At 37.4% G+C, this 17,886-nt stretch overlaps 1 protein-coding gene across 1 annotated transcript in view; it reads left to right on the forward strand.

The window, feature by feature from the left end:
• Nucleotides 1-411: 411 nt before the first annotated feature.
• Nucleotides 412-17,886, forward strand: part of LOC113279874 — a 42,079-nt gene continuing 24,604 nt past the window's right edge. Inside the window, exons 1-2 of the mRNA XM_026528520.1 lie at nt 412-605; nt 795-846. Coding sequence (XP_026384305.1) covers nt 412-605; nt 795-846 — 246 coding nt within the window. The remainder of the gene's footprint in view (nt 606-794; nt 847-17,886) is intronic.

The following is a 17,886-nucleotide window of genomic DNA, read 5'->3' on the forward strand; positions in this document are numbered from 1 at the left end:
GTGCTTTCTTACGCTTCACATTACCTGAGTAATAACATGTTGATATGTAGTGTTAGATATCCAACAAAACGTATAAATATGTAGTACATAGATATGTAAGTAAAAAACATGGACATATCAATATGTACTGGGGATTACTAAAGCATAAAGTATGATAATGTTACTACTACATATGAATATGTCATGGTGGTTACTAAAGCATAAAGTAATGTTTTTCATATCAGTACATATTAACACAAGAAAGCATACGTAGTAATTTCTAAGCATATATACATATTAACAAACTGTAATTTCTAATATGAACCTATTCATATCATTTACGGGTGGTCGAGGGGGCAGCGCCTCCTCGTTATTAGTAATTTCTTGTTATAATAAAATTGCTTAGAAGGGTACCTTTTTTTTAGTGCTATAATGGCTTTCTTCCCCTTTACTATTGGTGAAGCAGTGATGGCTTTCTTCCCCTTTGTTATTAGTGCAACAGTAATAGCTTTCTTCCTTTTTGGTGTTGTTGGTGAAGCAGGAATATCTTTTCTTGTCCTTTTAACTGTTGGTGATTTAGATGCTGCTGCTTTCTGTTTGGTTTTTGTTGTTGGTGACTTAGAAGTGTAAGTATAATTAATAGTGGTTTATCCAAGACTAAAGCAACATATTGGTTTGTAGTATGCCTAACACTATAAACACATATTGATAGTGGTGCTTATTCAATCTCAAAGCAGGTTTCACACAGTGCATGGAAATATGTAGTTGATATGTAAGTATTTTTTTAACACAACATATTGATAGTTTTATAACAGTATGTACATATTGGTTAGTAGTGGTGCTTATTCAGGGTTTGAAATAGTGCATGTCAATATGTAGTGTTATTATATTATAGACAGAACATGCATTGAAGCATCACACACTACATATGGACATATACTGATGCTTTACCTTTTTTCATTTAGCATAAAAATCGAAAATCAAGTACAGATATGCTTACCTTTTTTATAAGGTACATCTTTTTTCTTCCTCTTTGTTGGTGAAGGAGTAACAACTTTACTCATACTTCTTGTTGTTGGTGATCTAGCAGCAGGAGCGTTTCTTTTGGTTTTGATGATGGTGAATCATCAACAGTTCTTCTTCTGGTTTTTGCTGGTGAAGGGGTTTCTTCTACAATTTCTTCTCTAATTTTCCGCTTAATTGTTCTATTTACCCCTCGAAAGAGAACTTCCCTAAAAATGAACGGGTTTCAGCTGAAGAGAGTGAATTGATTCTAAATCTTGTTAGAATTCAAGCTGATATATTTGATCGGTTGAAGCACCATGTCAATACTCTTCTTGGTATAATAAGTGATTGCAAATCCAATGGTAATGCTGAAGATCAGTATTCATGCATGACTCTTGAGGCTAGTCTCAAAAGGGATGCCTTGGAAATTTAACATCGCTTGAGTAAGATCTCTATTCAAGGATTCTCAAAGCAATTTAATATACCAAGTACTTCTGACACATCTAAGGTAACTCTTTTCTCATAAGTAAAAACAAGAGTCTCCTCTGATAAAACAAATGTGCCTGAAGGTCCTATCATCAAAGGATTTTGCACAACTGATGGAGGGAAGAAATATTCTAAAGATGTTGTTAAGACTGTACTATCTAATCATTCAGATGATCAGAGAGTATGTCTTGTCTGTGAAACAAAAAGTTCTGCTATGCAAAAAAGATCCTCTAGGTTGAAGAAAAACTCCCTTGTTCATCTTCAACACACCTTAGATTTAATTCTTAAAGGTGTAACTGACATTCGTGCTCAAGAACAATGCAGACGTCCTAATAAACATCGTCTAAAGGAAGATAGTGTTTTGATCTCTGGGAATTATGGAATCCCTAACAAGAAAGGAAGTTCAGAAGAAAGGAGGAAAATTGATGAAATAAGAGACAATTTGAAAAAAATAATTGAAGAATATAAAGATTTCTTCAACAGGGTATCCTCCTCCTCAAACCAAAATTCTTCTGGTAAGGATTCAAACTATGTCTCGTATTTTGATGACAGTAAGTTTTATGATAACTTCTCGTATAAAAAGGGATCCCTCTCTAGGTTCAGGAGCAAAAAGAGACGTGATCATAAATACAAATCTCTTAATGAGCATAGAGCTCGTACTTGTGTTAATTAATCACAAGGTTTAAGGATCTTACTCATAAAAATCCTTGTGAGTAAGATGTGTTATTAAGCAGGTATACTTTTTGTATTTGCATCTGTTATATTGAGTTATCTTCTTATCGTCTATAGCTAAAAAATTGTTTACATACTTGTGATACTTAAAGTATTAGCTTTTGTCTATTTTTTTCCTGTCTTTTCTTAGCTCTTGCTACAACTTCTATAAAACTCTTTTCCGTTTAAAATAATTTGTTTGGTTGTACGCAAACGTGTTGGGCTATATATTTTTTTAGGGTAAAGGTTGTACTCGAACGGATACTTGTTCTGGTTTGAGTCAATGGTTTTTACAAACCCTAGATTTCCTCCCCTAAGGTTAAATAGTCGACCCTTTGAGTTACAAGTCACGAACGCATACTCAAAGTTGGATATCGATTTTTCAAGAATGTCTTCCTCCTCGTCTTGCTATGGTGATTTTGAAAAAGGATTTCTTAACAAAAGCCTTGTTATTGAATCAAAGAGGAAAAGAACGCTTGTAGAAGAAGATCATCCTAATACTTCATGTTTCTTTGCCTATGTTCATGAAGATGCCGAGAAGGATGATATGATTTCTGCTGAAGTTGTTCATGACTTTCTTAAGTACTTTGGGGAAGCAAAACAACAGCTTGTTGACACTCTAAAAGATCTTGATAAGTTAAAAACTGAGTTGGAAAAGGTTACCTCTGACCTTGGTCTCATAAAATCTCAAATCAAGGATCTTCGCAAAGAGAATCATCTTTCCGATGATACAGAGAAAGCTGTTGATCACAAGCTCAAGGACCCTGCACTCCGTGAGAATCATGAGTCACCCATGTGTTCTTAGTTCGTGTTCAGAATTGCACTGGGTCTGTTCTTTAGCTTGTTTCTGGTTTTGTTGCCTAGGATGTCTTCTTTTTGGCTTAGTTGGAAGAATAACTAGTGCTTTGAATAGCAATGATTGTGACTATACATAGCTATTATTTTTCATCTTCTTGTATTATTTTTTTTAGGTTTATTGGCTTAAATTCTAAAATATTTGGAGGATGATGGTTTGCAATATTTAATATTATGGTTTGTTATATTTCAATGTTTATGGGATTTGTGTGTTTACGTCCGTGAACTTTTTTGTCCCATATTTTGTCAAAAGTAAAGTCGTTCATGATCGGTATTCATGTATTGATTTAAGGATGAATAGACTTTTGACAAACACAAAAGTTAAGCCTATATTGTCAATTATTTGATGCAAGATAGGTTAAAATCTTTTGTGAACAAGGATAAAGTCTATTATTGTTATGCAAATGATGATTAAAAATAGAATAGATCCTTGTATATTCCACAGTATTGATCTTCATTGATTCATATCTTATGAAATACTGTGAGGCTCTGTAATATGTCCTATGTTGAGCACGATACGACTAAGTTGATTATTTTTTGATTAATTTGGTTGGTTGTTCCATTAGGTGTGTTATGTTGAGCATTTGTGAACTAAATCAATCATCTCGTTTGGTTATTTAGTTATTTGATTTGTATGTTCTCTTATGTCGAGCAAAACAAATGACAATTAAATTGATTACTTTCGTGATTAGTTTGGTTGTTTGTATTCCAATTAGATTAATTATGAGTTCTCTTAATAATTAGTCTAGTTGAGTATTCATATATTCCATAAGATTTTTCTTGTGTCGAGTATATGAACGGCTATCCTGATCATTTTCCAATGGTTTTGGTAGTCATATGTTCTGTAAGTTTACTTATGTTGAGCATAAACAATTAAGTTGATCACCTTGTGTATTTAATTTGATTGCGTATTCCGATTAAATTAATCATGGGTTTACTTGTGATTAATTTGATTGAGTTTTTGGATATAGAAATCACTTATCATGGTTTTTGGTGTCCAATAAAAATCCGTCTTTTCTCTCGAAATTAAGGTCGCTCTTGTTGTTCCCTTAGGAATGACATCAAATGGGGGAGAGTTCTTTTGAACTAATGCTTAATGGTCATATCTTGAGGGGTGTGCAGTTGTGGAATTTTAGAGAGGTTATCTTGTATCTTTAAACTCCTTGATGAATGCTATTAGCTTCGGCTATATGATTGCATCTAAATTAAGATGATGTGCATCCTTTCTTTTAGTCATGAAATGTCTCTTGTGGAAATTTCATTATGATCCCGTTCTTGTACCTTTGCCAATTTTATTGACAAAAAGGGGGAGAATTAATATGTAGTTCACACTACAAATACATATGGTTTTCGGATCATTGTGTAAGGGGGAGTGGTTTCCATGATCGAGATGGAGTATTTACTAAGGGGGAATGATACATATCACCATAGTATTATTGTTGAAGTTGTGATACAATTGGACTTTGACACTGTGTAGTAATACTATGACACTGTATAACAATGATCGAGAATCTCGAGTTTTCTCATTGTTATGGCTACGGATCTTCAACAACGGTGATGCTAAACTTACAACCTTTGGGATCATTGGAGTACTTGGAAGGAAGATTTCAAGGAATGTTGAAGATTAGACTTATGGAATAGGAGCTACTAAAGTTTCATTATCTTTTTGTATTCCATATGTATTGATAGTTTTGTCACTAAAATTGACAAAGGGGGAGATTGTTAGAGCACTGCTCGGTCAAACTCGCATGCGTTGCTATCTCAAGCATGTTTGTCAATGTTAGTGATAAAAACTATAAGTCTTGATCTCTAGTCTATTATAGCTAAGTCTCGAACTAGGATAGTAAGTGTAGTTGAGCTCAAGGACTTCATGACGATTCATCATACAAGTGGAAGAACTACTCAAGGAACCGGTGGAACTTCTCGACAAAAAGGTATGTGACTGTCACTCAAAAGTCTATCTATTCTATCTCCTACTTCTTGAGACAAAAGTCGTATGCTATATATATATAGACTTAGATTATACACATTTGGTATTTCGAGCCGAGTATACCTCGCCTATCTATATCTCGAAATATGTGTTGGTAAGCGTTTCGCTTCGATCATGTTTCTCTTTACCTAGTGACGCAAATCATGTATGTTTCGATCATCTTGAAAATTGCTTTGACGAGAAATAGTGTAACAACCATATAACGTCCTCTAAGAATGTTTCAATGATTGGAATGAGAGTTTAGATTACATAACCATAGTGGACATAAGTATGTTGTGGAAACACATATCTGCATAAGTCCCATGCTGGAAATCGGCTAGTAGCCAAGTCCGCGAGCTGCCGAAGTTCTCAAACCCGAGAATTTCTGATGAGTTATCAAACTATGTTGCGTGAGCCAAGTCCGCGAAACCAGTCCACGAACCAGCGAAGCTCTCGAACCCGAGAATTTCTGCTGGAGTTTGAAAACACTTTCCAGTACTTCAAGTCCGCGAACCTAGTCTGGGAACTTGTATAGGTTATATATCTAAAGATGATTTCTGAACTTAACTCATAAAGACTAAGGAATGCTTTTGCAAACCGTGGCTATAAAATTCATGAACCGATTCATGTGAATCGAATCATCTTTGCTTCAATTGTAGCTTGTGTAGTACATGATATTTCCTTGCAATTACACAACTCTCTAACTAGTTCATTTGAGTCATTTGAACTAGTTATGGTGAAGAAGAAAGTGGTTGGTATGAAATGCTCAAATGGATAACCTATTGGTTGACTATTATTGAACCAACAATGCACACGTTTGGGTGCGGTTTACAAAACTAGAAGCGTGCAGTTCATTTGTGTATGACAAGCTAAGATTTCGATCTAACGGTTGAGATATTAGCGTGGATCTAAATCAGGTTTTCATCTAACGGTGGATAGCGTTTTCTTTGTGAGCAAGGCGAAACCCTGATTTGAAAGACTATACAAGGGGACATATAGAAACTCTACAAACTAATCCCCACACGTCCGTGTGATACTAATTTGTAAGATAGAGTCGATTCTCCTTTAACCTTTGGTTTTCTTCTTCTAAAACCAGGTTAACGACTTAAAGACTTCATTGGGATTGTGAAGCCAGACCGATACTACTTTTATCGTAGTTGTGTGATCTGATCTTGCATCTTCTATCGTACGAGTACAATCATATTGATTGGCTTGAGATCGTGAGAGTTCTCCGATAGACAAGATATAAAAGTAATCACAAACATCTTCGTCTCATTGTTTGTGATTCCACGATGTCTTGTTTCGATACCATACGATTAAGATTTATGTGAGGTGATTGATTAATCTAGGATGTTTTTCGGGAATATAAGACCGGATTATCAATTGGTTTCTGTTCACCTTGATTATATATCGAAAGACGAAACAAAAACTTTAGGGGTTTTCTGTGGGAGACAGATTTATCATTTGATAGACTTTTCTGTGTGAGACAGATTTGTTTATTGTTAAAGCCTGCGATTTTGGGTCGTAGCAACTCTTAGTTGTGGGCGAATCAAGTGCGTAGTATCCTGCAGGGATCAGAGGAGTAGGGGTGCAACTGTACCTTGGATCAGTGGGAGACTGATTGGGGTTCAACTACAGTCCAGTCCGAAGTTAGCTTGGAGTAGGCTAGTGTCTGTAGCGGTTTAATACAGTGTGTATTCAATCTGGACTAGGTCCCGTGGTTTTTCTGCATTTGTGGTTTCCTCGTTAACAAAACTTCTGGTGTATGTGTTATTTCTTTTCCGCATTATATTTGTTATATAATAGAAATAATACAGGTTGTGCGTTTGATCTAATCAATTGGAAATCCGACCTTTGATTGTTGATTGATATTGATTGATCCTTGGACATTGGTCTTTGGTACCGTCCAAGTTATTCCTTGTATTTGATTAGTACTCACTGTTTCTGTTTGAGGAAATCAAATAAGGATAGTGATATAAGCTCGTCGATATACTTTTAATTGATTGAGTCTTGTTGATTCTCTTAAAAGTGTATTCGAGTTTGTCCATACAGATTGCTAAGCGAAATATTTGGTGGTGTTTTTAGACCCCCGCTTTTTCAACAAACTTATAGATGGTTGTAGAAATCAATAGGTAGTGTTATGAATGTAAGTTGTATATGTGAAGTGGCTGCAATTTATGATGTTGCTGAGTCTAAGTCATAATGGTTGTGACTGAGATAAATTGAACAGAATGAAGATGGTGGTATGCAGTGACAGTGGTGTTGCGGGGAGTTGTGGTGTTGTTTGCATATTGTGCGGACAGGAAAGAAATGTGTTAGAATGGATGTGCTTTTAGTAAAGATATGAATGATCTGAGGATAGTGTGTATGGAACAAGTGGTGGTGGTGATGTTGCTTAAATGATTGTATTGGTTTGGGATACAAGTTGAGCCTAATTGGATTAGTAGATTGAGATGGTAGTGTGTTTGTGTTCATGAATTGGGCTGAGCTAGGAACACTATTGGAGTGAGTGAAACTAGGATTGAGTCTGATGAACTGAACGTGCAAGGATGTGAAGTTAGAGGTACAGTTGGTGTTATAGGATGCAGGGAAGATTTAGGGAGTGAACGGTGATGAAGAGAATGAACTTGAAGTGATGGTTGTGTGTTGTGTTCTTTTAAAACAAAGATTGCGTCACTGCAAAAATGTTGCTATTTTATTAACAACAATCGATTCAAAGGATGAACCAGTGGATTGAAGATCTCGAGGTAGGCATGGCCTGTCATCAATTCAGGTGGGAACTCTGTAACCTTCTTGTAATCATTAAGTTTACTTTATCTGCGAGCATGATGAATCTTTAATTTCTGTAAGCATATTGTTTGTAATTCAATGGGTATGTTATGTAATATACGTTGGGTGGTTTCCCCGCGAAGAGTGTCTGTGTTTCCCCGTAGCTCTTGGCTAAGTTTAGTAGGGAAATGCTACATTGTTTGAATATTATCTAGTAGTCCGGCTTTACCCTGGTTGATTATTATTACATTTTATTGTCTTAATATAGTAGTCCAGCTTTACCCCGGTTTATTATTACCTAGTAGTCCGTCTTTAACCCGGTTGATTATTATATATACTATTTTATTTGGGGAAGTCACTCATGTACATATTATACTTGATTGTGCAGTCTTGGTAGTATGACTGGGTTACTATGATCTTGACTTAGGAAGAAATTCTAGGTTCATGACTGCATATGCTTATTATTCGGTGACTCCGGTCTACAAATAATGATTGGTCCTTTTGTGAACCTGTTGTGCGGGGTCAGGTCATAGCAATCAAAATCTTATTATATTCTAGACTTAGATGGTGGCATTGGGTTTTATGAGGTGTACGCATTCCACGATAATATCTTACGGTACCTGGATTCATGCTATCATTTGAGACTGGAGTTATTCCTAGCAACTTCTCCTTCATTGAGTGAGACGAAGTTGGGATAACATATGTTTAGGTTGTTTAATTCTTTTCTCGTAGATCCATCCAGAGGTGGATCTTTCACAGATATTACCACTATGGACGTAATATCTGGGGATAAGAGTTGAAGCAATCTTCTGCTCTGTGTTGCGTGTTAAAGATGTTTATCGTTTTTCTTTAATAGAACTGTGAAGCATGTTAGTGATTACTTCTAGGTTATATGTTTCCATTGGGCACCCCTTTGGGATGATGTGCTCACTCGTTCCCACTACAGTTTCAGTAATCAGAAGAAATGGTGCATGAAGATATCTGTTATCGTAGCTTAAAGTTGTTTGCGAAGTTAGTGATGTTATGAATCTTTTATATATCTTTATTCTTTATTTACTCTGTAAAACAACACACTAATATATTCATATCACAAGAGAGTTCTTCATTTATATAATATTAGAGTGTATGGGTTTGTTTTTGGATTTAGCTTATGTAACTGAGTTTCTTAAGATCGGTAATATAGGTTTGATGCTTCAATTAGGTTGTAATCCTATTAGCTAAGCAGGTGATTAGGTTGGGGCGTCACACATATGTATTTGTAGTATCACACTACACATTAATTCTCCCCCCTTTTTGTCAATATAAATTGGAAAAGGTGCGAAAACTAGTGGGATCCTCATGAAATTTTCACAAAGATACTTCATGACCAAAAGAGAATATAATATAAACTTATTTAGATGCCATCATAAAGCCGAAGCTAAATGCATTCATCAAGGAGTTTATAAAGATACAAGATAACCCCTAATATTCCACAGCCACACTCCCCACAAAGATTTGGCAATTAAGCACAAGTTCAAAATGAACTCTCCCCAATAAAATGTCATTCCCGAAAGAACAACAAAGGCGACCTTGCTTTTACAAGAAAAGAAGGATTTCTTTTGGATAACTCAAATCACATGAAAAAATGAATTTGCATCCAAAATATTCAATTGAATTAATGATATACGCATTTATGTGTCTAATTTGTCCTCAATGTTTCGTATTGTTAGTACTTGTTTTCGTCCTTATTATGGTGTTTTGTGTGTTTGTAAGTATTTTTGGAAAATAATTATTGTTGGAAAATTCGGCTCGAAAAGTTGCACGGAGCACCCCCAGGTCACCCCAAAGGCAGCTGCTATTCGCACCCCAGTTCTGGTTAGGGGGGAGGACACCTTCTTCCCAAATTCAAAAACCAAAAATTGGCGGGAAAAAAAATACTATCAACTGGCAGATGTTTTGTTGGAATTTTTGAACGTGTTCTAGGGCGATTCAATGGATGATTTTTGGTAGGAAGTTGTGATATGTCCTAGCAAACACGTTTGGGCTTTTGGTTCGATCAAATTTGGCCAGAATTAACTGGATAATTCACGGAATGCAAAACAGGGAAACACGGGTTGGACACGAGATTGGAGAAGATTTGAGCGTGTTCTGCTCATGAATGAGGGCTCCAGCAACATTGTGGGTCGTGTGTAAACATTTCTAGAGTGACCAGGATGGAAATCTACGCGTGAGAAGCTAAATCAGGGAAGAAAATATTCCCAGAATATTTTTTCATCAAACCGAGTTAAGAGAGAATTATCTCGAGTTATAGCGAGACTTCTTGCTGTGGAGTATATATAGAGTGATGGGGACACATAGAAGAGGGGAGAGAAAATTGGGAGAGGTTTAGAGCACTACAGAGCAAGAAAATTCAAGTTGCAGAGATTCTGGTTCTGCTGCTGCTGCTGCTCGAGGAGGAAGAAGAAGAGGAAGAACAGACTACCAAAGGCAGTCGTTTACCAACAAAGACAACGACTGTCGTTTGTGGGTCATAGTTTTCCAACGACAACATCACTTCATCTCTATCGTTGATTCTGGACGCCTTCTGTGGGTCGCATAATCCTGTGTTATATCATTTTCTTGTCTTTCTCTTCATTGTAAAACACTTTTGAGCATCAATGAAATATTTTGAGAGGTTTTTCATCATGAGTAGCTAAACCCAATCCCAGGGGTCACAGAGGAAGCCATTCTCACAATATATGTGGTAATATCTATTTTTTTATGCAATATTTTTATGTGATTAATTGCATTGATAAAAATGAATTAAATGATTTTTATTAATCAACTGTGTTTTCCCTTGATAATGCATGCTTAGTTTTAGACTCTTGATGCATTATACTTGTGATTAACATTTGATATTCTGGAAATCTGTTTTTGGCAATATTTTGAATCAAACCAATTATTTAAATTGCATAGTAAAAAAAAATATTAGATCATATAAGTATTGTTGAATGGTGGAATCTTAAACCCCTATTTGTCCATAAAATTTCACATCACTTTGCTATTTAATTTTGCTACATTCCTAAGTTTTAAAAAAAAAAATCTAAAAATTTTATTCCCTTCACAAATCTGAAAAGAACCCATTTTTACCACTATCACTACAACCATTTGAAAATACATCAAATTTTTGGCGCCGCCGACGCGGATTTGTGCTTAGGTAGAATTTTTAGGTTTTTATTATTTTCATTTGTTCTTCTTTACGTTTCTTTGTTTGTGTCTTTGATTTGCAGGTTTGAAGATTGGACACTAAGGTCTTGGAACAAAGCTCAAAGCTAAAAGAAAAGAAAAAAAAGAAGACAAATAATTTTTTAGGATTTAGTTTTATTATTATTTTTTTCAATTTTTAATTTTTTTAGAATTGTATTAGGAAATTTTTGTAATATTTTTGCACTTTACTTTGGACATTTGGACATTTTTTTTTAAACCCTACGGAAGGGTACCCTTAAATACAAACTGTTTGCAGGGAAGGACGACGATTACAATATCGTCTCGGCCCCTCGGGTTCGTACACGACATAGGAGTCGTGGCCCGAGTCGACTTCAGCGGTTCTTTGCCCGTCTGGTACGGGAGGTAAGTCTTTCGAAACACCCGCGAATCTCCTGCAAGCGGGTTTACTGTATGCCTTAAGGTGATTATATGTTGAGGACTGGACCAGTTGCTTTAAATTCTTAGTAAAGGGCAAGGACTGGCCATACAAGATAAGGGTTCGGATTTCATCACCGTTCTCTTCTTGCCCGCCTTAGGAAAACGAAACCAAACGCGAACCTAAGCCTAAAATTTTGAATAGAACGAGACCTATAGGGTAACGAGCTTAATATGACAGTCATTCGAAAAATATTGGTTACTCTTTTGAGCATACTTCGAAGTTTAGGATGGTTTCTGTGAGTTGAATGCGTGACTGCGCCTCCTTGAATACCGGTGAGGCCTTGGGTATCAAAGATACACTGAGCTTCCCTCGCCTCTATTCAACTCACTTTGACTCGTACCGATTCCAGAGAATTTGCTCAGATTGTAACGAATTCCTTTTCGAAGGATTAGAAGCTGGTCTAGAAACAATCTAAGTGGAGCCATCATGCTTTTTGTTTGCTAGAAATTTTTAGGTTTGATTTGGTGGAGTCGGCCTGCTGTGTGTTTGCTTAGAACCTCCCTTCCTTAGGATTTTTGTTTGTGTATGCCAAGAGCGCTCGATTCCTTTACAGAGCGTGCTTGGAAAAGAGATAATTTTGGCCGTTTGATTAGTGACGAGCCTAAAAGATCTTCTTGTGGAAGCGGGGAGCTCGAAGACTCTTCTTTTGAGAGCCCCGTTTTTGGAAACTTCAGTTTTGAGAACCTATCTCTTCGTGAGGAAAGTACCCCTAGTACTTCTGTTGCCACTGATGGCAACTTTGAAAGATTACATGTTCCCAACTAGGTCCAACCGAGCTTCGTGCATTAAATTGCCAGCCACTACGGCTAATTTCGAGATAAAACCTAGTATTCTTCAGATGATCCCTATATACTTAGGAAAGGATGATGAGAACCCTTATTTTCATATTAGAGACTTTGAGGAAATTTGTGGGACAATTAGAATAAAAGACCTTACTGATGAGGTCTTGAAACTTAAGATGTTTCCCTTTTCCTTGAGAGATAAAGCCAAGACCTGGCTAAACAACCTACCATCTGAATCCATTGAAACATGGCAGGAACTTATTGCTGCTTTCTATATGAAATTCTACCCTAAGCATAAAACTGCAGCTGTTAGGCAGAAAATTAGTGCTAGTATGCAACAAGAGGGAGAATCTCTTTATAGGTTTTTAGAGAGATTCAATGATCTCCTATCCCAGTGTCCTCACCATGGATTTGATAAGATGAAACTTGTAGAGATTATTTATAATGGTTTAGACTATTCGACCAAAGCCATGGTCGAGTCTATGTGCGCTGGTGAGTTCACTAGTAAAAATGCTGATGATGCTTTTACCTTCTTAGGAGCTATCGCTGAAAAATCCCAACAGTGGGAGTCTTGTGTTGAACCCCCTAAAAGACTCTTGGTCAATAGAAGTAGCACCAATATGGTAGATACGAGTTTTGCGTCAGATGCTAAGTTTGCTTTATCTAGAAGGTTAGAAGCATTGGAAATGGGTCAATCTAAAAATAAGTCCCTTGTTGAACCTAATAGAGCCTCTCAAGTCTCTAGTTGTGGAATAGAGCCCGATAACTCATTCTGGGAAGGTCAGGTTAGTGAAGAGCAAGCTCATGCTGTCTATAACAATGCTAGGTTTGAAAACCGTCAGAAGTTTGACCCCTACTCAGAGACCTACAACCCTGGTTGGAGAAACCATCCTAATTTCTCTTGGTCTAAGGGCCAGAATCAAGGCCAGTCTAGTAATTCTCAGCCTCCCCCAGGTTTTGGTTATACTAAGAACTCTTCAGGTCAGACCCAGAACCCATCTGAGAATAGAATAACTAGCTTAGAGGAAACCCTTAGTATATTAAGGAAGAGCCAGGAGATGCTATCACAAAGCCAGGAAATGTTAGTAAAAAGCCAGGGTAATTTTCAAGAGGAAACCAAACAGAATTTTAAGAATAGTGCCCAGTCTTTTGCTAAATTAGAGCTTCAAGTCGGCCAAATAGCTAAGTTTATCAATGAGAGAGAAGAAGGAAGGTTCCCTAGTCATACTGATCCTAACCCTAGAGAGAAATCGTACAATCATGTGAACTCTGTTACAACCCTTAGGAGTGGAAAGAAAGTTGATAATAAGGTCGACATACCTGAAAGTGAACATGTTGTAGTTCACCCTTATGAGCCAGAAAATGAGGAGACTGATAGAGTCTCCAAAGAGACCAATGAGGGTCCTGATGAGCCCGGCTTTGTTCCCAGAGCCCCGTTCCCCCAGCTGCTAGTTCCGACTAAGAGGGAGTCCAACTTTAATGATATATTGGAGGTTTTTAAGCAGGTTAATATCAACCTTCCATTATTAGATGCAATTAGGCAGATTCCCTCTTATGCCAAGTTCCTTAAGGACTTGTGTACGCGAAAGCGTAAGCTCAGTGTCCAGAAGAAAGCCTTCATAGCTAGTCATGTGAGTTCTATTATTCAGAATACCACTACTCCTAAGTATAAAGACCCAGGGTCCCCTACCATTGCTTGTACAATAGGTAAGTACCGTGTTGAGAAAGCGTTGCTTGACTTAGGAGCCAGTGTGAACTTACTGCCATACCATGTGTACCTTAAGCTAGGACTTGGTGAGATGAAACCTACACAGATGACACTTCAGTTAGCTGATAGGTCCGTTAAAATTCCTCGTGGTGTGATCGAGGATGTTCTCATAGAGGTCGACAAGTTTATATATCCGGTGGATTTTGTTATCCTAGATACCCAACCTGTCCCTGACCCAGAGAACCAAATACCAGTGATTTTAGGTCGCCCGTTTTTAGCTACATCCAATGCGATCATTAACTTGTCGAAATGGTATTATGAATTTGTCTTTTGGTAATATGACTATTGAGCTGAACATTTTTAATATTAGTAAGCTACCCTCTGAACTAGATGACTCGAATATAGAAGAGGTGAACATGATAGGAACATTAGTCGAGGAGTCATTACCAAACACTTTGTTAGAAGATCCATTAGAGAAATGCCTAGCTCACTTTGGGATTGATTTTGATGATGATAAGGTGATTAATGAGGTGAATGCTTTGTTAGATTCAACCCCTTTGTTAGATACTAGTAATGGATGGAAACCTAAGTTCGAACCACTACCAGTTTCTAAGTCTACCCTAGTTCCTTCTTTAGAAGAGCCTCCTAAGTTGGACCTAAAACCATTGCCAGATACCCTGAAGTATGTGTTTTTAGGCCCGTCTGAGACTTTACCTGTGATTGTTTCTTCCGACTTGGATAGAGATCAGGAAAGTAGGCTAGTAACCGTCCTTCAAAACAACAAGGAAGCTTTAGGGTGGACCATAGCAACATTAAGGGTATAAGTCCTACTGTTTGTATGCATCAGATCTATTTAGAGGAAGACACCAAACCTTCTAGGGAGATACAACGTCGACTAAACCCCAATATGAAAGAAGTAGTTCGAACTGAGGTTCTTAAGCTATTAGATGCAGGCATTATCTACCCTATTTTAGACAGTAAGTGGGTCATCCCCGTTCAGGTTGTTCCCAAGAAATCTGGTATTACTGTAGTCCAGAAAGATAACAATGAGTTAATCCCGACCCGAGTGACCACGAGTTGGCGTGTTTGTATTGACTATAGGAAATTGAACAAGGTCACTAGGAAGAACCACTTTCCCCTTCCCTTCATCGACCAGATGCTAGAGAGATTAGCTGGACATAGTCACTACTGCTTTTTAGATGGATACTCTGGATATAATCAGATCGTTATTGCCCCAGAAGACCAGAAGAAAACCACTTTTACCTGTCCCTTTGGTATCTTTGCGTATAGACACATGCCTTTCGGGCTATGTAATGCTCCTGCGACTTTTCAGCGTTGCATGATGAGCATATTTTCTGACATGGTAGACCGGTTCTTAGAGGTCTTTATGGATGATTTTTCAGTGTTTGATTCGTCTTTCGATGAGTGCTTGCATCATTTGTCATCAGTTTTGACTAGGTGTAAGGAAAAGAATTTAGTGCTTAATTGGGAGAAATGTCACTTTATGGTTCGTTCAGGAATTGTTCTAGGGCATATTGTATCTTCAAAGGGTATAGAGGTAGATAGAGCCAAAGTTTACCTTATTAAAACTTTACCGGTCCCAAAAATCGTAAGAGATATTAGGTCATTCTTAAGGCATGCTGGTTTTTATCGTCGTTTTATTAAGGATTTTAGCTTGATGTCTAGACCTGTTTGCAATTTGCTTGCAAAAGATGTTAAGTTTGTCTTTGATGATGCTTGTTTAGAGGATTTTGAGAAGCTTAAGTCATTACTCACTACCGCCCCCATAGTCCAGGCACCCAACTGGAACCTACCCTTTGAGATCATGTGTGATGATTCAGATTATGCTATTGGTGTTGTGCTAGGTCAGCGAGAAAATAAGTTAATTCATGTGATTTACTATGCTAGCAAAACTCTGAATGATGCCCAGTTGAACTATACCACTACCGAGAAGGAACTATTAGCCATTGTGTTTGCCTTAGACAAGTTTAGACCCTATCTCTTAGGTTCTAAGATCATCATATATACTGATCATGCTGCTTTAAAATATATTTTGTCTAAGAAGGATACTAAACCTAGATTGATTAGGTGGATTATGTTGTTGCAAGAGTTTTCTCCAGACATTAGAGACAAAAAGGTTGCCGAAAATGTTGTAGCAGATCACTTGTCTAGGCTAGTTGTTAGTTCCCCGGATGATTCCATTCCTATAAGGTATAGCTTTCCTGATGAACAATTGTTCTTTGTTACCCAATTACCTTGGTATGCGAATATAGTGAACTATCTTGTTACTGGTCGAATGCCCCAACATTGGGGTAAACAAGATCATTCTAGATTTTTAGCTGAGGTTAAGCACTTCTTTTGGGATGATCCTTATTTGTTTAAGTATTGTCCAGACCAGATTATTAGGAGATGTATACCTGAGAGTGACCAGTCCAGTATTTTGTCATGATCATGCTTGTGGGGGTCACTTTAGTGCTAAGAAAACTGCTGCTAAGATATTGCAGTGTGGATTCTATTGGCCTTCGTTGTTTAAAGACTCCCACAGTTACTGCGTTACTTGTGAACGATGCCAGAAATTAGGAACCATTTCCCGTAGGAACATGATGCCCTTGAACCATATTTTAATTGTTGAGGTCTTTGATGTGTGGGGTATTGACTTTATGGGTCCGTTTCCTAATTCTTTTGGTAACCTATACATCCTTGTCGCCGTAGACTATGTCTCTAAGTGGATTGAGGCGGTTGCGTGTAAAACCAATGACCATAGGGTTGTGATTGAGTTCTTGAAAAATAATATACTTACACGTTTTGGTACACCACGAGCTATAATTAGTGATGGAGGGTCGCACTTTTATAATGGGCCTTTTAAGCTTCTGATGAAGAAATATGGTATTACACATAAGATAGCTACCCCGTATCATCCACAGACTAGTGGTCAGGTAGAGGTTTTTTAATAGAGAGATAAAACGTATATTAGAGAAAACAGTTAATCCTAATCGGAAAGACTGGTCGTCTAGGCTTACTGATGCCTTATGGGCTTACCGTACTGCGTTTAAGATCCCCATTGGAATGTCAGCTTATCGGCTTGTTTATGGCAAGGCATGTCACTTACCTGTTGAGTTAGAACATAGAGCTTATTGGGTTGTTAAGCAGCTAAATTTTTCACTTGATGAGGCAGGAGCCCATAGGAAACTCCAGCTCAATGAGTTGGACGAGATTCGTATAGATGCTTACGATAGTGCGAAGGAGTATAAGAACAAAATTAAACTTGTGCATGATAGAAACATTTTACGGAAGTCATTTTCTAAAGGTCAAAAAGTTCTTCTGTATGATACCCGCTTGCATCTTTTCCCTGGGAAGTTACGTTCTCGGTGGACGGGTCCTTTTATTGTTCGTACTGTTTTTCCTCATGGAGCTGTTGAGATCGAGACACCGGATGGTAGTAGTTCTTCGAAGGTTAACGGTCAGAGATTGAAACCCTTTTTAGAGCCCTTTCCTACAGGTGATGTTGAGGAGGTCCCTCTAGAGGAACCTGTTTACCCTTGATTGACCATCGAGGCAGTTGTATGTTGTATATTAGTTTTTGATTTTCTTCACCCAGGTACTATCTTTCCAACTTCTCCTCGTGTTATTTTACTTTTGGTACTTCTCTTTAATTGGAAACACTGAGGACAATGTTAGATTTAAGTTTAGGGGTGGGGAAGAAACTTTTTGTTAGCTTTTAGTTGCAATAAATAAACTCCAGAGCCTAGAAATTTATGGGTATTCAGGATGGCACTAACTAATCTAAGTGGATTGAAGCATCTTGGTTGTAGGAGTTGAGGAACCAATCTGATTAGATGGAAACATCTGTAGAGTCTATTCATAAAAGCACAGAGCTCAGGTGTTAGAAATAACATGATAATTGCACCATATCTCGTTGAGTCCTTTTCATTTCTTTTTTTTATTTTATTTTTTCATT

This window comes from Papaver somniferum, chromosome 5 (assembly GCF_003573695.1).
Source record: "Papaver somniferum cultivar HN1 chromosome 5, ASM357369v1, whole genome shotgun sequence".
In the NCBI taxonomy this organism is placed as follows: Eukaryota; Viridiplantae; Streptophyta; class Magnoliopsida; order Ranunculales; family Papaveraceae; genus Papaver; species Papaver somniferum.